At 49.4% G+C, this 18,606-nt stretch overlaps 1 protein-coding gene across 3 annotated transcripts in view; it reads left to right on the forward strand.

Moving 5' to 3' along the window:
- The window catches only part of INPP5J (inositol polyphosphate-5-phosphatase J), a gene marked incomplete at its 5' end in the record, with an annotated part of 40,186 nt that extends 21,833 nt beyond the window's left edge, over positions 1-18,353 (forward strand). For all 3 annotated transcript variants that reach the window (XM_079956560.1, XM_079956562.1, XM_079956561.1), the window contains 9 exons: positions 3,282-3,398; positions 4,587-4,762; positions 7,756-7,867; positions 8,583-8,692; positions 8,823-9,006; positions 11,239-11,376; positions 14,328-14,405; positions 15,392-15,496; positions 16,753-18,353. In XM_079956560.1, coding sequence (XP_079812686.1) covers positions 3,282-3,398; positions 4,587-4,762; positions 7,756-7,867; positions 8,583-8,692; positions 8,823-9,006; positions 11,239-11,376; positions 14,328-14,405; positions 15,392-15,496; positions 16,753-17,376 — 1,644 coding nt within the window. In that variant the 3' untranslated portion in view covers positions 17,377-18,353. The remainder of the gene's footprint in view (positions 1-3,281; positions 3,399-4,586; positions 4,763-7,755; positions 7,868-8,582; positions 8,693-8,822; positions 9,007-11,238; positions 11,377-14,327; positions 14,406-15,391; positions 15,497-16,752) is intronic.
- Positions 18,354-18,606: the final 253 nt, after the last annotated feature.

Genomic DNA, 18,606 nt, shown 5'->3' on the forward strand with positions numbered 1-18,606 from the left:
TGTGCCTCCCGCACGGATCATGTTCGCAACCCGAGCGTCCACTGTACACAAATGCACATAATGTCTGTCACTGCCCATGGGTCCACTCTTCTGACCCATAGCCTCTGCCCTCTCGATGTGGCAGCCTCCCAGTCGATCCAGACAGATTTCCTGCCCACTCCTGTCCTAAAGCGCATTATGGGATGCAGCTTGATATGGTGTCCCAATCCAGTTTGCCAGGATGGCAGCCCAGTAGATCTGCATCATCTGATCCTCAGCTTTCAAAGGCCTCTCTTAGCCTACCAGTGGGAGGATAATACAGTGGTACCTCAGGTTACAGATGCTTCAGGTTACAGACGCTTCAGGTTACAGACTCCGCTAACCCAGAAATAGTGCTTCAGGTTAAGAACTTTGCTTCAGGATGAGGACAGAAATCGTGCTCCGGAGGCACAGCAGCAGCAGGAGGCCCCATTAGCTAAAGTGGTGCTTCAGGTTAAGAACAGTTTCAGGTTAAGTACGGACCTCCAGAATGAATTAAGTACTTAACCCGAGGTATCTCTGTATGGAGAGAGCCAATCTGACCTCTCTTGGGAGAGAACCTCACAACCTGGGAGCGGGCACCAAAAAGGCTCTCTCTGGTTCATTCCTCTGACGTCGAGGGCACTGAGAGAAGGTGCTCACACAGGGAGGCAGGTTCGCATAGAGAGATGTGTCCCCAAGGCGCACACGAAACCTCAGACGACAGCCCAGATTGCAAAGATCTGCATGCACCAGCCCATTCTGGCCCAGCGACTGTGGCGCTGGTGGGATTCAGGGACGCAAAGGCTGGCTGAGGCGATGCCCCTTGTGAGTGTTGCAGGTGCCAGCCTCCCTCCCTCCACAGCCCCGCTTTTGAGGATTTGAGGGTGCGAGGCACCAATAGCCTTGGCAAAGTCAGGGTGCTCCAGGCGTGCTGCTTTGGGTGCTTTCTTGCCTGAGTTCCTCAGATGACCTCAGAACCCTGCCCTGCTCCCGACGATAACATCACAGCGGTCTCCATGGCGATGCCATGGAGACGAGGAGCATCAGAGCGTTTGGGAGGCTGTTGTGACGGCGAAGGGGAGAGGAGCGGCTGCTGGTTTCTCAAGGGCTGAGGATCCTGCTGTGCTGTCTCCCTATTTAGGACAGCCTCTGTGTGACTTGGGGCGATGGGATGGGCTTGCTCTGACAGCCTGACTCTACTCCTCTCTCTCTCTCTCTCTCTCTCTCGCCCTGCCCACCCCACACACAACCAGAGCTTTCCAGGACACATTCATAACACGCCAGATCACCTTGGGACAACTCCATCTCCCTTGCATGTTTTACTTTTGTGCTCTCGAACTGGATATGCTATTCTCACTGTGGCATACGAGGTAATATAATACAGAAAGGAAACACACTTTGAAAATGGAGCGCTGTGCATAACTCATAAGAACATGAGATGAGGCCAGCTGAATGAGGCCAATGGCCCATCGAGTCCAGCATCATGTTCTCACCATGACTGACCAGATCCCTGTTGGGAAACCTGCACAAGAGCCCACTTTCCCCTCCTGTGGTTTCCAGCAACTGGAATTCAGAAGCATTGCTGCCCCCAGCTGTGGAGGCTCAGCAAAGCCCTTGAAATATACTCAGAGTCGAGAGTGGATTTCATGCTCTTTATTCAGCTCATAGTGGTGAGGAGGAATGGAAGTTTCCCCAAAGTATCTGCTTTATATACATTAGTTACACAATGGGCTGCACGTGATTGGCTAATTCTGGAATTCTCCTGTAGGCCAATCAGATTGTGGGTTCACTTCCATCTGGAGCTGGATTGGGTGGCTCCTGCAGACCAAGCAGGCTGCTGCATTCTGAATCCTATTATTCTATGACCAATCAGACTGCTGCATTTTGGATCCTATTGTTCTAGGACCAATCAGACTGCTGCATTTTGGATCCTATTCAACTCAGTACATAACAGCCATCATGGGTGGTAGCCATCAATAAGCTGACTTTCCACGAATACACATACAGTAGTACCTCGGGTTACATACGCTTCAGGTTACAGACTCTGCTAACCCAGAAATAGTACTTCAGGTTAAGAACTTTGCTTCAGGATGAGAACAGGAATCGTGCGGCGGCAGCGGGAGGCCCCATTAGCTAAAGTGGTACCTCAGGGTAAGAACAGTTTCAGGTTAAGAACAGACCTCCAGAACGAATTAAGTTCTTAACCCGAGGTACTACTGTACATTTCAGTTCACTTTTAATTTGTAACACCGCCTTCCTATGTTACTATACATACACAAGGTGATTCACGAGCTGAAGAAACAAGAAAATAGCCAGCAAAGGTCACACATGTAATAACAATCTGATCCTCTGATCCAGTACCAAAAAAAAAAAGTCACAATAACTTTGAAACAAACAGCTTAGATCAAATACAGCAATACAGCCGTACCTTGGTTTTCAAACAGCTTAGTTCTTAAACATTTTGGCTCCTGAATGCCGCAAAAAAAAAAAAGTGAGTATTTCGGTTTGCAAAATATTTTTGGAAGCCAAACATCGGACGGAACTTCCTCGGCTTCGGCTTCCAGGAGCTTCCTGCAGCCAATCAGAAAACACAATTTGGTTTCCGAACGTTTTGGAATTCAAAGGTACGACTGTATTCAGCAATCCGTTGTAACAGAATAGTAAACAATAAAATTAAAGGTCAACAAATAATAATTAAACAGTTTACACTTGTCAGTTACAATAAAGAATTACTAAACTATGATCAATAAAAAATAACGGCAAGTCACAATGCATAAAATACCACAAAACATACAAAACCATGTAAAAGGGTCAAATTGAGAAACAAGGTTGGTCTAGATGACCTCAGTGGTCCCCTCCAACTTTGTGATTCTCTACTTCTGTTGTTCCATTCTCCTTAATTACACTTTGCTGTTGCAGATAAGCCTGCGATTCTCCCATCCTGAGTCTGGGGTGTGTGTGTTCAGGATTCGAACTGAGTGCCGTGCCTTCTGCGAGGGTGGAGAGATATATTTATTCATTATTGCATTTCTATCCCACTTTTCCTCCCAAGGAGCTCAAGGGTGGTGTATGTAGTTCTCCCCACACCTCCCCACTTTAAACCCTCACAACAACCCTGTGAGGTAGGTAGCGCTGAGGGACAGTGGCTGGCCCAAGATCACCCGGCGACCTTCATTGTGGCCAAGTGGGAAAATGAACACCGGTCTCCCAGGCCCTCTAGCCAGGTGCTCTAACCATTGCACCATGCTGCCTGGCTCTCTCACTGCCTTTCGCTCCTCCAGGTGAGCACGGTGCGGATGCAAGGTGTCATCCTGATGGTCTTTGCCAAGTACTACCACCTGCCGTTTCTACAGGACATCCAGACGGACTGCACCAGGACGGGACTGGGAGGATACTGGGTAAGTGTCAGGGGTTGTGCTGAGGAGGGCTGCACTGAAAAAAAAGGTGGGAGCTACCCCCTCCCCCTGATCCTGATCCTGAATCTTCCCAGGAGCAGGAGGACAGAATAGATTTGGAACAACGGTTTGCAGAGGGGCATAGTTCAGAAGGTAGAAGCTGGGAAATACTGGATTGGGAGCAGTTAGGAGAAGAAACACTGGGGGGGGAGGGTTAACAGATTCACTCTCTCTGGAAAGCAATCCTCCGCTCTCCCTGAGGTCAAGAAGAGCTCAGAAAGTGGCAGAACAGGAGAGACCTGTCAGGAGTAAGCATGGACCAATGGTACCAAATAGTATGGGAAACAGCCCTACTAGAAAAATTAACTAATAAACTGAAACTGACACAGGGACAAATAGAAGAAGACACCTTCATGGCTCCCCTTTATCACATACACAACCCAACAAGACCACGACAAAAATCCACCAACAGCATACAAATCAGTAGGGCTAACCTAATCCAAAACACCCACCCACCCAACTCACACATGAAAACACAGCCAACCACAAATGAACAACCCCACCCTAGGCCAACCCCAACCTCTCTCACCACCAAAGGAACACAAGCGAACAGCAGAGAACCTGCACAAGCAACGCTGACACAAAACCCCACATATAGTAAGTAAAATAGAAACATTGCCACCCGACCCCACCCATCTTTCCCCCCCTCCACCTCTTTTCCCTTTTTCTTCCTAATGTCTCAACAAATGAAACTGATTTGTAAAAATGTTACATGGGAAAAAAAATATGAGAGAGAGACATTGCACACACTTTTGTAAATCAATAAAAGCATATATATATATATATATATATATATATATATATATATATGGTGGCAGAACAGAAAACATAGCGGCTCCAAGCTCAGATTGCAAGACGTAGGAGTGACGTAGTTTAATAGGGATGGAGGGAGGAGGGAACTTAATTGGGAACACTGCAAATTGGAGGAGTGGTCTTTGTTCTCTCGCTGTGATTATTAAAGTTTCCAACTGTTAAGAAGACTCCTTATCTGCTGCCACAAGGGAGGAACTCGATTCCCTGAAGCCTAACAGAAAGTGTGCATGGGTCCAAGGGCTCAGAGCGAAGGCATAGCCCCTGGTGGCAGCTGATCCATACCTTTCTCCCCCCCCCCACCTTCCCTCCCCAATGCAGGGCAATAAAGGCGGGGTGAGCATCCGCCTCTCCATCTTTGGCAACATGGTCTGCTTCCTAAACTGCCACCTACCGGCACACATGGAGAAGGCAGAGCAGCGCAAGGAGGACTTCACCACCATCCTCCATATGCAGCAGTTCGAAGGGCCGTCAGCCAGCGGGATCCTCGACCACGAGTAAGTCTCGGTCCCAGGTGCATTGCATATCAATTGCCCCACCCATTTTTCCTTTGCCCTGCCCACCCCTGGCATGTCCCCCTCCCCCACAAACGTTGTCCCAAAGGGAATGTGGCCCTGTGGCTGAAAAGCTCTCCTGTATGATAGAGAGTCCAATCTTTTCTTCTGGATAATCGAGTTGGAAAGGGCCCCCCGGTGCTCATCTAGTCCAACCCCCTGCAATGCAACTAAATAAACCTAGACAGATGGCCATCCAACCTCTGCTTAAAAACCTCCAGTGAAAGAGAGACCCCACTGCCTTCCGAGAGAGACCATTCCACTGTCAAACAGATCTCACCATCAAAAAGTTCTTCCTGATGTTTAGTCGGAAGGCGATTTTGAGCAGAGAGAAGCAAGAAGGAAGATGGGCAGGACTCCCAATCCACCCCAGCCTCCATTCCACTGCCCTCTTCCCAGTCATGCTGGTCTCTGAGACTCCTTTTCAATGTGTATGAATACATATCTTCCTATAGAAATAGAAATGTAAGGTGTTGTCACGCTCTGTAGTTCACACGGCTGCCAGCAGGTGGCCACACCAGCTGCACCACAAAGAATGGCAGGCAGGCTCATGGAAGCTGTTGGGGAGGTCAGCTATGGAGAGGAAAGGTGGGTGAGATTTAAAGGGTGGGGGGAAGGTGCAGGAGAAGGGCAAAGGGGTAGGCGGGGTTGACAAACCGAGTGAGCAGGGGAACCAGCCCCTAATGCACACATACTTATTTATAGGCTGTTTTTTCCTAGGGCAGAACACTAATAAGAAAGCTTACATCTGCCTTTCTTAGCCAGGTGCCCTCCAGCTGTTCTGGACTTCCATCAACCTCAGCCAGAATAGCCTGGAAAGCTCCGGACTGAGAAAGCTGGGATTATGTAATCATGAAATTACTTTGGAAACCAGGCACTTTAAGACTTTTGAAAGACCGCGGCGTTTTTGTGTGTGTTTAAAACAGCAGTGACACATAGGCCAGGTAATCTGAACGTTAATACAACAGAAACCTAGATTCAAAGTGATATATATCTTCCTATATACATAAAAACGCGAGGCTGTCGTCGCGCAGTCCCCCCATTGGAGGATCTGTGGTACTGCATCCCATTCTTGGATTTGCATGAAGTCAGGGTGGGGGGAAAGAGAACAAAATCAGAAGGGCAGGTTTTTAAACGGAGGTTTTACATAATGGCAGAGGTTTCAATGAAGCAGGGATAGAGGGGCACAGAGGAACTGAGTAGGGATGAGGTGGGGCAGTTGAAGGAGCTGTGAGGGAATATGGAGGCTAAAACTGCAGAGTTGGAAGGGTTCCCTGCAGGTCATCTAGACCAACCCCCTGCAGCGAAGGAATCGTGGCTAAAAGTCGCTGACGGATGGCCATCCAACCTCTGTTTAAAAGTCTCCAATGAAGCAGAACCCATCACTTTGAGTGAGTCCATTCCGCTGTAGATCAGCTCTCGTTCAAGTCCTCCCCTCTGGAGCAGAAGAGAACAAGCTTGTAACAGCCCTTTAGGTATTTGAAGAAGGCGATCACGTCATTCTTCTCTTCTCCGGGCTAAACTAACTCCTCCCCCTCCCTCCCCCTGTCTCTCTCACACATCCAGGGGGTGGGGAGAAATCGATGGACGGAAAGCATTTGCTCAGAAATCGTGCCCAACCCAAACCAGATTCCCAGAACTCACAGGCGAATTTCCATCTTCAAAGTGGTTGTTTTCTGGCACTTTTTTTTTTTAAAAAAAAGAAGAAAAAAATATGGGAGGGTATCAGTGCTAAGTGCAATCTGTCTCCCTGCCCCCCCACCATCTGCCCACATCACTTCTGCCATCTGATTCCGACTGGTTCCCGCTGGTGGAAATGTGTCTTTGTGGGCCGCCCAGGTGGGGAGGCTGGCACACAGAGGGCTTGCTGTGACATCTGACCCTCTTGAAGCCTGAGACTCTCTTTATCGGGAGGCTTCGGCTAACCAGGCGGCGCTCGAAGCTGATGCCGATGGTCCAAGCCACCTGATCCATTCGGCGGCGGAGCAGTTTGGAAGTCAGCCAGGAGGGCTTCCGGCTGGCGTTGACCTACATCCCGGCTCAGAATCTCGGCTTAGCCACCGCTGTTTGTTCCCTGCAAAAGCCTCCGTCCTCCGCTGCTTGGGAGGGAGGGCTCCTTCTCCCCTCAATCGTGTCTCAGTTGTTTGTTTGTGCGTGTGTGAGAAAGAAATGCCTGTTGTTGTTTTTTTAAAAAAGAAATATTTTATTTATTAGATTAATATACTGCCTTTCATCAGAAGATCTCAGGGCGGTTCCCAATATGAAAACACACGATAAAAGCACAAATAAATACCGTATTTTTCGCTCTATAAGACGCAGCAGACCATAAGACACACCTAGTTTTTGGAGGAGGAAAACAAGAAAAAAAATATATATTCTGAATCCCAGAAGCCAGAACAGCAAGAGGGATCTGGCTTATGGGGTAGCCTCTTGCTGTTCTGGCTTCTGGGATAGCTGCATGAAGCCTCTCCTGGGCAGCGGGAGGAAGGCTCCCCCAAGAGCCGCGCTCCCTTTAAAGAGAAAAGCCCCCAAGAGCTGCACACATGATCCACACGGCTCTTTAAAGGGAGCGCTGAGCAGAGCCTCCCGCCTGCATTCGCTCCATAAGACACACACACATTTCCCCTTACTTTTTAGGAGGGGAAAATTGTGTCTTATAGAGCGAAAAATACGGTAATTAAGGAGGCCATTGAGCTACTGCAAGGAATTTGCACAACCAAGCGACAGCTTTTCCCTGGCTGCCTTGCTCTCCAACATCTGATAGCCCTGCTCTTTTACATGGAGGTTCTCCAGTTAGGTGAACAGCCACACTGCTAGACGTCCTCTGTGAATGTGTCTTACTTTCTGCCTCCCCTTCTGACTTGGCCGTGCTGTGGACTCAAACAGCAGAGGGTCCCGGCCTCACCTGTGTCTCCTTTCCCTCCCCCCCCCCCCAGCATCGTCTTTTGGTTTGGGGACCTCAACTTCCGCATCGAGAGCTTAGACATCCGCTTTGTGAAATACGCCATTGACAACAACATCCTCCACCAGCTCTGGGAGAAGGACCAGGTGAGGGCTCTCTCTCTCTCTCTCTCTCTCTCTCTCTCTCTCTCTCTCTCTCTGTGTGTGTGTGTGTGTGTAATAAGGTGTCGGTAGGTTCCTCCCTGGGATGCGGGTGACACTGTGGGTTAAACCACAGAGCCTAGGACTTGCCAATCAGAAGGTCGGCAGTTCGAATCCCCACGTCATGGTGAGCTCCCGTTGCTCGGTCCTTGCTCCTGCCAACCTAGCAGTTCAAAAGCACGTCAAAGTGCAAGTAGATAAATAGGTACCGCTCCGACGGGAAGGTAAACGGCGTTTCCATGCGCTGCTCTGGTTCGCCAGAAGCGGCTTAGTCATGCTGGCCACATGGCCCGGAAGTTGTACCGCGGCTCCCTCGGCCAATAAAACAAGATGAGCACTGCAACCCTAGTCAGTCACAACTGGACCTGATGGTCAGGGTTCCCTTTACCTTTTTAAAGAGGGCTGCCTTCAGATGTCTTCTAAAAATCTGGTAGTTGTTCTTCTCTTTGACATCTGGTGGGAGGGCGTTCCACAAGGCAGGTGCCACTACTGAGAAGGCCCTCTGCCTGGTTCCCTGTAACTTGGCTTCTCGCAGTGAGGGAACCGCCAGAAGGCCCTCGGCGCTGGACCTCAGTGTCTGGGCAGAACAATGGGTTGGAGACTCTCCTTCAGGTGCTCTCATCCTTTCTCTCTCTCTGCCTCGGGCTCTTGTTCTATGCAGCTGAACATCGCTAAGAACACCTGGCCTATCTTGAAAGGCTTCCAAGAGGGACCCCTCAACTTCCCCCCAACCTTCAAGTTTGACGTGGGCACCGACATGTATGACACCAGGTAATGGGGCTTGTCTGGCTGGACTGGATGGGGGCATTCGTATCCTAAGTGGAGGGATAGGGGAGAACCACTGTGCCCTCAGGCACTTCCTTTAGCGCCCGCTCATTCTGCTCTCTCGTGTGCCTCACAGCGCCAAGAAAAGGAAGCCGGCTTGGACCGACCGGATCCTGTGGAAGATCAAAGGCTCTGGTGCACCGACGCATCCCGGGAGATCCATCTGTGGCCTCCTGTCTGTGAACCAGCTTTGCTATTGCAGCCACATGGAGTACACCGTCAGTGACCACAAGCCGGTGGTCTCCATCTTTGCCGTGAAGGTGAGTCTGGAGCCCTGGTGGAAAATGATGCAGCCGAGAATCTCTGGGCTGTCCTGGCTGTGTGCCAAGTCAGGTCTGTGCTGTTGTGAGTGGGGATGATCAAGGCCTCTCTTCAACCAGTAAACTGGGACAGAAAATTCTGCTCTGTCTATTGAATTCTCCTAAACCTGTGGTTTCCAAACTTGGGGGGGCCTCCGCTGCCCCCTGGGTTCCATCCCCAGTGCAAAGCATTAATCGTTATAGTGGTTTGCACGATCCACTAAGGAAGATAATAATAAAATTAGAAACAGTGGAAAATGCACATTTATTCAAAATCCAATTGAAACTACAAGCAATGACCATTCTGCACGCATTCAAGGCAGGCTCAGCTGTGCATGCACACACCCTGTTCGGACCTGGAAGAGGGTGTGACAGGGTCGTGATGACAGGCTTACATGTGCTACACAGTCATGTGTGATGACCTGTAACACAATCCCCGTGCAAATCGGGGGTTGCCTGTATTTAGTTTAACCCCACAAAACTGATGAACTCCTGATACCAGCTGTTAAAGCCTGATAGTCATTTACGACTCCAGTGTGGGAATGTTAAGGACAGTGGGAGAGGATATAGTGATTAAATATTATCCTTCCTTCACTCACGCTAGTGAGTCATGTAGCAGAGCAGATTCCCCTCTAGAAGCTAGTTTGCAGATTCATTTGAATATCTTTAGTTAAGCAATCCAGTCTGGCCTGAACAGCCTGGATTATTCCTGGTGTCCCCTTTGATCCCTCTTAAAAGACAAGAGTCTTTCCTTAAAAGTAACAAGAAGTTTACTCACATTCAGTTCACAGTATGATCCCTGAAGGCAGATTTTAGCTCGTAGTTACAGAACATAGTGTGAATTCATCCCTTAGGGGGATTGAGCCCATGTGCTGCTGGCTGAGAGCCAGCAGACAGCAAAATACATTAAGGGAGCAGCATCAAGAGAACAAAATGGCTGCAGGAGAGCAGCATGTCATCAAGAGAGGAGAGATGGCTGCGTGACTCGGCTCTTTTATGGAGTCAGCCAGGATCACGCCCATCTCCCAGATCACATTCAAGTTGAGGACACTCCAGACCAGTAGAACAGGAAGTTACACTGACTGGATGTTCCCTTGCCTGTGCCCACTCTAGGGAAACAAGGAATGTTGTATTTGATTGCTCCAATGGATTACATCCCACATCCAGCACTCCCTGCTGCCCATAGCTGTCAACTTACAGATTTGAAAATAAGGGACCAGCAGCCATAATAAGGGACCTGAACCTCACCTGTTCCAGGCACTCCAGTCTTCCTGTCCTCCTGCAGTCTGGTCAAACTCATGCTGGTAGCTTCAAGAACACTGTCCAACCAACTTTGTAACCAGAGGTTCAACTGAATAGAATCTGATTCACATGCAGCACAAGGCCTATGCAGCCTCAACTTAAGATGGCTCCCCGGCCTGGCTTTGCACTGCAAAGTTTGCAGCAGCACGTGCAACAAAATGGCGTCCAGCATTCAAAACCCCCCTCAGCTTGCATTAACTAGCCACACACAACGCATGCAAGCTCCACCCCCCAGTCATTCTTAGACTTCTTATTGGGTGAGCAACACAGCCAAGCAACACAGTTAGAGCTTCCCTCCTCCCTGGCTGGCAGGGAGAGAGGGAGAGGAGCTGCTTCCTTTGAAATTTAAGGGACATTATTTAAGGGACATTTAAGGGACATCCATCAATAAGGGACAGCAGCGAGACATGGCGCTGGAATAAGGGACTGACCCTTCAAATAAGGGACACTTGACAGCTATGCTGCTCCCCCCTTGCCTTTTGGTGTCCCCCTAGGTAATCCCACCACTTTCTAGGGGTTTCTTAGCAGGTTGCTGTGAGTTGTTGAACATAGCAAAGCTCGGCTCTAATAATAATAATAATAATAATAATTTTTTATTTATACCCTGCCCTTCCCGGTTCAGAAAACCGGGCTCAGGTCAGCTAACAACAAATTAAAAAAACACTTAATTGATGCAACAAAAAACAGAATAAAATACAGTATAAAACGTGAATAACAATAAATTCAGAATTCAAAAATCCAATAAACATTAGATGATCACCAGGGCTAGCTGGCTAAATTAGTCCTATTTGGGCCAGCGAGGAGACCAGAAGAGAATTAGCTGTGGGATCCAGAGTGGGTAATCTTCATAAACCACCTGCTCCCCTTTCTCTCTCTCTCTCTCTCTGGCAGTTTGCTTCCAGGGCTGACGTGCCGCTGGTGGAGCTTCAGGTAGCTGATGAGTGGACGAAACCAGAACAAGCTGTCACCTGGTACAAGGTGTCTTCGAGCTATCACCGCAGCTCCTGGGACTGGGTCGCCCTTTACCGGGTAAGAGGCAGTTGCCGCACACAGTGGTTTTCCAGTAACACCTGACCGAGGGCTGCAGCAACACGAGGGCAGAGCGTATCAAATAAAAGAAGCTTTGAGTGTTCTTGCTTCTGCACACAAGAGAATGGGCTGCGATGTGCGCCGTGAGATTTTGCACAGCTTATCTTCCCTCCTCCTGCAGCAGCTGACCTCTTGCAAAGCTCACCTTTCCTGCATGCAATATCCCAATTCCTTTTCCTTTTTTCTGCCATCACTGTTGAGACAAAACGAAGAATGATAATAAAAGAAAACAACTTTTTGTGTGTGCATGGGCTAGCCTATCTCTCAGTGCTTCTCAGAGGACAACAGGAAGAGATGTTAAGAAATTCAGGGGTGGGGTGGGAAAACCCCCAATCTTTGTATTCTGCCACATACATTTCAGAAAGACGGCCAGATGATATTATATTTAACCTGACAGTTCTGTCTACTGTGTTTTATCTTTGACAACCTGATCTAATAACACCAAAATCCATTACTATTTTTGGTGTGGTTTTAGCAATTAATGAAGCTCTTTGTTACTCACTTAGTTTCTTTCCACTGAAAGCGTCAGGAAGCCGATAAATATTTTACAATCCCTGACTGCAAAAGGCAGCCTGGATGAACCATAATTATTACAAATGCAATGTTTTTAAGTGTTATTACTCCCCCTACTGCAGTAGCTAAGATAAAGCAAATTACTTTGGGCCACCTGGTCTGCACAGGCTCTCCCAAGATCATTTCCCGCTCTGGTCTGTTCCGCCACCTCTCTGGGAAAAAAGCTAGGATTAAAACAATTTCAGGATGATTTCCAGAATGTGATGATTCCCAGGGCCAGACCTCCAAGGCATCTGATTGAAATTATTCATGCTGCAAAGGTGGAGGGAGCAACAAACAGCCACATGACAAAGATGATCAGCAGCGATGCTTGCTCTGTGCTGTGGGAGGTTCAGAAACAGCACAAATGAAGGTTGGCAAAATCCTTGCAGGAACCCAAAGCTTTTGGTGTGCACAGGAAAGCCATTTTTTACAGATTTTTAGGTCACCTAGCCAAGGGTCATTGCTTCTGACAAATCAGACCCCCGGTCTAACTAGCTCGGTATTGTCCCCACCAGGGAGTCAGGCAGGGGTCTTTCCCAGGCCTACCTGGAGATGCTGGAGTTTGAAGCAGATACCTTCTACATGCCAAGCATGTGCTCTGCTACTGAGCTATGTCCCTTCCCAAAACCCTCTTGCTAAGCAGGTTAATTTTATTTTACTTTATTTCATTTGCATATGGGCGCGGGTGGCGCTGTGGGTTAAACCACAGAGCCTAGGACTTGCCGATCAGAAGGTCGGTGGTTTGAATCCCCGCAACGGGGTGAGCTCCCGTTGTCCGGTCCCAGCTTCTGCCAACCTAGCAGTTGGAAAGCACGTCAAAGTGCAAGTAGATAAATAGGTACCTCTCCAGCGGGAACGTAAACGGCCCTTTCGTGTGCTGCTCTGGTTCGCCAGAAGCGGCTTAGTCATGCTGGCCACATGACCCGGAAGCTGTCTGCGGACAAACACCGGCTCCCACGGCCAATAAAGCAAGATGAGCGCCGCAACCCCAGAGTCGGTCACGACAGGACCTAATGATCAGGGTCCCTTTACCTTTACTATGTGTATGTGTATGTGTATATATATACATATACACATACACATATACATATACAAATGAAATAAAGTAAAATAAAATATGTGTGTGTGTGTGTGTGTGTGTGCGCGCGCGCGCGCGCAGTGGTACCTTGGGTTAAGAACTTAATTCGTTCCGGTGGTCCGTTCTTAACCTGAAACTGTTCTTAACCTGAGGTACCACTTTAGCTAATGGGGCCTCCTGCTGTCAGCGCGCTACCGCTGCACAATTTCTGTTCTCATCCTGAAGCAAAGTTCTTAACCCGAGGTACTATTTCTGGGTTAGCGGAGTCTGTAACCTGAAGCGTTTGTAACCCGAGGTACCACTCTGTGTGTGTGTGTGTGTGTGTGTGTGTGTGTGTGTGTGTGTGTACACACACACACACACACACACACTGCCTTTTTTCTGGAGGGACGCAGGGGTATGCATACCCCTAAACATTTTGTGAATCTTTGTACTTTTGTCTATTTATTGTAATTATTTTCCCCGATTTGAATTATAAAATGGTGATTTTCTTGAGTCAAAATGAGAGTACCCCTAAACATTTTTTTAGAAGAAAAGCACTGTATATATTAGTAAAGGTAAAGGTACCCCTGCCCATACGGGCCAGTCTTGCCAGACTCTGGGGTTGTGCGCCCATCTCACTCAAGAGGCCGGGGGCCAGCGCTGTCCGGAGACACTTCCGGGTCATGTGGCCAGCGTGACATCGCTGCTCTGGCGAGCCAGAGCCGCACACGGAAACGCCGTTTACCTTCCCGCTGGTAAGCGGTCCCTATTTATCTACTTGCACCCGGAGGTGCTTTCGAACTGCTAGGTTGGCAGGCGCTGGGACCGAGCAGCGGGAGCGCACCCCGCCGCAGGGATTCGAACCGCCGACCTTTCGATCGGCAAGCCCTAGGCGCTGAGGCTTTAACCCACAGCACCACCTGGTTCCAAATTAAAGTCAATTTTTATTTTATTTTATTTTATTTTATTTTATTTCAAGAGCTGACACTCCCTGACCCTTTATAGCAGTATCATAATCCTAGAATCGTAGAGTCAGAAGGGACTGCTAAGGATCATCTAGTTCAACCCCCTGCGATGCAGGAATATGCAGCTGCCCCATACGGGGATCAAACCTGCAACCTTGGCCTTATCAGCACCATACTCTAACCTGCTGAGCGATCCTGTGGTGGAAGACACAATAATAGGAGGGCTGTCAGGGGTTTCTTTTGGTGGGGGAGAGGATGCACAAGCCCTGGTGATGATTTTCACGGACACCTCCCTCTCTCCCCTCTCTCAGGTGGGCTTCCGACACTTGAAGGACTATGTTGCCTATGTCTGGGCAAAGCAGGAAGACGCCGAAAGCAATGTTTACCAGGTATGGGAATATGATTTTTTTTTTGGGGGGGGTAACAGTAAACAATTTTGCATTATGATATCATGGGAGTATGTATTTAAAGTGCTGCGTTGTGTTGGATTATAGTGGTACCTTGGTTCTCAAACTTAATCCATTCCAGAATTCCGTTCTAAAACCAAAGCGTTCCAAAACCAAGGTGCTCTTTCCCATAGAAAGAAATGCAAAATGGATGAATCTGTTCCAGACTTTTAAAAACAACCCCTAACACAGCAATTTAACATCAATTTTACTATAATTGATCCATAAAATGGAAGCAATAATCAAGGCACTGTGTACTATAAAATAAATAAGACAGTGTTTTTTTCTTATCTGCACTGATGATAGTCATTGTTTGGATGGGGGGCTTTTATCCATTTCCGCAGTCACACAATCAGTAGCTGAACTGGGTTGCACAAAGTCACAAAAACAAATAAACCGAAAAAGGCTCAGAAACAAAAACGCAAAATAAATAGCAAAAACAAAAGCGCCAAACTTAATCCGTTCAGGAAGTCGGTTTGACCTCCGAAATGTTCGAAAACCAAGGCGCGGCTTCTGATTGGTGCAAGTACCCCAGAAACAATAGCATCATTTGAAAACCGGAATACTTACTTCTGGGTTTTTGCCGTTTGAGGACCAAGGTACCACTGTATGATATTCTTACTGATACCTATGTTATCATTTAGAGCAGGGTTTCTGAAACTTAGGCCTCCAGCTTCTTTTTGGACCACAGTTCCCATCATCCTTGACCACTGGTCCTGCTAGCTAGGGATGGTGGGAGTTGTAGTCAAAAAAAAATCTGGAGACCCAAGTTTGGGAAACCGTGATTTAGAGTTTGTATGGCACATGCAAAGTGTATATTTATTATTGCATTAGACACCACCACCACTGGCTCTCTGCTGTTTAGGTTGGCATCTTGCTGCTCTTGACCACCCTTATAGCTGTCCCGTTTTCTCTTCCCAAATATTTAGTTACTGTTTCCAGAGGAGTCTCTACCCAAAGGGAAGGGCGACTATATCCTGGGTTACTACAGCAACAGCTACAGCTGTTTGGTGGGTGTGACAGAGCCCTTCCAGGTAAGCACAGAGACAGATGTGCAAGAGGGATGCTTATTTGACATTAAGCAGCAGTGCGAGTTGGGGGGAAAGTGCTCTAGCTCAGTAGGTAGAACATCTGCTTTGCATGCAGAAGGTCACAGGTTCGATCCCTGACATCTCCAGGTAGGACTGGGAGAGACCCCTGTCAGAAATCCTGGAGAGCGACTGTGAGTCATTGTGTGGACAATACCAAGCTGTAGGGGTGCCTACTTGAATAAAATATTGGTGGGCTCAGGTAAACCCCCCCCCACCATATAAAGGTAAAGGCGACTATGGGGTTGCGGTGCTCCTCTCGCTTCCATGCCGAGGAACCTGGCGTTTGTCCACAGACAGCTTTCCGGGTCATGTGGCCAGCATGATTAAACAGCTTCTGGCACAACGGGACACCATGACAGAAACCAGAGTGCATGGAAATACTGGTTACCTTCCTGCCGCAGTGGTATCTGTTTATCTACTTGCACTGGTGTGCTTTTGAACTGCTAGGTTGGCAGGAGCTGGACAGAGCAGCGGGAGCTCACCCTGTTGCGGGGATTTGAACCGCTGACCTTCTGAACAGCAAGCCCAAGAGGCTTAGTGGTTTAGACCACAGTGCCACCTTTACCCCTTATAATCAATAACAAGACGTGCCCCCCAAAACCATTTGAATAGCAATGCTCATCAACTTGAGAAGGGGGCCTGGCAGTTGAAATATTTTATTTGGGGGGTGGGGCAGCTGAAGGGACCTTGGCCCCTAGGAATTGGCTCCTGTGCAGAGCTGGCTGGGCCCGGGGTCTGACTTGCTTTGAGGCAGGTTTCCTATGTTCCAGGAAATTATGAACTGGAAACTTCTTGGGATAACTTGCACAGGGTAATTTGCATTTATTGCCCTGTGGAGTGACCTAATTCAGTATGTGTGCTTTTGCTGGTGTTTAGTAAACCAAGCTTAAAAACTTTGAAATGGCTTGCTTCATTTTGCAAATTTCATAATGCATTTTTCTATGCACACTTTACACTATTAAATGCCTTTTTTTCTGTACACCTTACACTGCAAAATCTGGAGAAGAGCAGATTGTGAAGGTTGGCTGTGTTTTGATTTGCTTCTTGCTTCGCTAGGTGCAAATTAGATAGACTTGAAATTCTTCCCCTATCCCTCCTCTCAACCCGTCCAGCCCAAAATTTATCAGGTAGTGGGGAGCAGCTGGGCCCTGCCTTCCCAAGTCAATATTGACTCGACTCTCCTCCGTCTCCCTGCACAGATTTCACTGCCCACCTTGGAGCAAGTCACCAGCCCCACCGACAGCTCCAGCAGCACCTCGGAAGAGGAGGACGACAGCACCCTGGTTTTGCTGGGCCCCAAATCCCGCAGCCCCAGCCCCGGGAAGATGAAGGGTCACCGCAGCCGCAGCCCCAGTTTGGCCAAGTTCCATGGACTCATCCTGCGCTCGTCGAGCCGGGACCATGCGGCCAGCCGCAGCCCCTCACCCCAGGGCCGCCGGGGCAGCAGCATCCTCAAAAGCGACATCCCCAGCATCCAATTCTCCAAGGACAGCCCCCGCCAACGCTCCAAGTCGCGAGAGCCTGTCCAGAATGCAGAGAGCCTCACCGGGCCTCGCCTCCAGAACCCCTGGCGCTTTGACGAGAACCCCCTGGCCCGCACAGACCCCCGCAACCTGGGACTGCTGCCAGCCATGCGCCTGGAAACCATCGATCAAGTCATGGGCCCCCGGCGAGAGAGTGCCGACCACGGCCTGCCTCCCCGCAGGATGAGTCCCACTAGTCCGACCGTGGCCCTGGCCAACCTCTTCAGCACCTCCCCAAAGGAGGGGTTATCCCCAGACCACCAGGGTCCAAACCACCACAGCCGTGAGGTGGGACACTGAGGGGGACGCAGCCGGCCGCCATGAGCCCACTGTCCAACCATCCCGTGTAGTGAGCTTGCAGTGTTATCTGTGTCCTTTACCTGCCAGTTTTCTGCTCCGTGTGTGTCTTTCTCTCTCCCGGTGTGTGACACGAAGACCTGGGGAAGGGGGCTGCCACCTGTCAGGCCCCGTCTCCCGACTCGAGTATGCTTGACAATCAACTTCCTCCCTCCCTTTGCGTAGGGGGCTGAACATCGCGAGCGAAAAGCCCTCAGCCCCCTCAGCCTTTTCAGCCATAGAAACTCTCCACTCCTTGTTTTTTTGGGGGGGACCCATCCTTTGATGAGAACTCCCTTCCCCATTGAACATCCAGTTTGGTGTTGCGATGGAGCTTCACCTGCCTCTCCTAGCGCCATCTCTGTTCTTGTCCTGAGGCACGATGGTGGTGGAGGAAGAGGAAGAGGAAAGCCTGCTACTTGCAATCCGACGGGAGGACAATTGATCAGTACAGCGGAATGGGCAGCTGCAGAAAGAGGAGCGCATGCCAGAAGCTTGGCTGGGTACGGGATGAAGACGCACTTTTGCTATCGGTTGCAAAAGCTCTGCTTGGCTGGACTCAATGGCTGCTGCAGGACCAGGCCCAGCCTGCTTGCAGGAAGTGGCTGAGACCATAAGAGGTGCTTCAGGTCCGGTTAGGGCTCAGCTGGTATCCTCCCCCCGCAAGGCTTGGGGGGCCCCTGAGGAACTGGGGGAGAACTGCAAATGGCAGAACGTTCTTGCTGGAGGGAAGGAGGTAGATGCAACCCAGTTGAGATTGTGGAGGTACAGGGGGGAGAGTTTGGGTTCCATTGCCTTACGAGGCAGGGGGGGGGGGAGAACTCTGACCCAGGAAGCCGAAAAAGAAACGGGTGTGTGTGTGAGGGGGCAGTATGTGTGGCTAGGTTGTCGGGGCAACGTGACCAAGGTGCCTTGGAACCAGAAATGACGAAAGCTGCCTGGGGGGGTTGGGGAAAGGGGAGGGTGGGGGGGCTGGCCTCCCCCGAGACAGATCCATGACCTTCGCTGGGACGAGTTCAGAGTTGATGCAATCTGTCCTACCTCACTTTTCCCTTCCGCCTCCTTTCCAATAATAATAATAAAAATCATCTACAAACCAACTTACGGATGACTGCATTTGTCTCTCTCTCTCCCTGGCAGTGGCAAAGAACCCCGCCAACGTGGGATAGGATTTGTGTTCACACCTCTCCCCCT

This window comes from Podarcis cretensis (assembly GCF_951804945.1).
Source record: "Podarcis cretensis genome assembly, chromosome: 16".
Classification (NCBI taxonomy): Eukaryota; Metazoa; Chordata; class Lepidosauria; order Squamata; family Lacertidae; genus Podarcis; species Podarcis cretensis.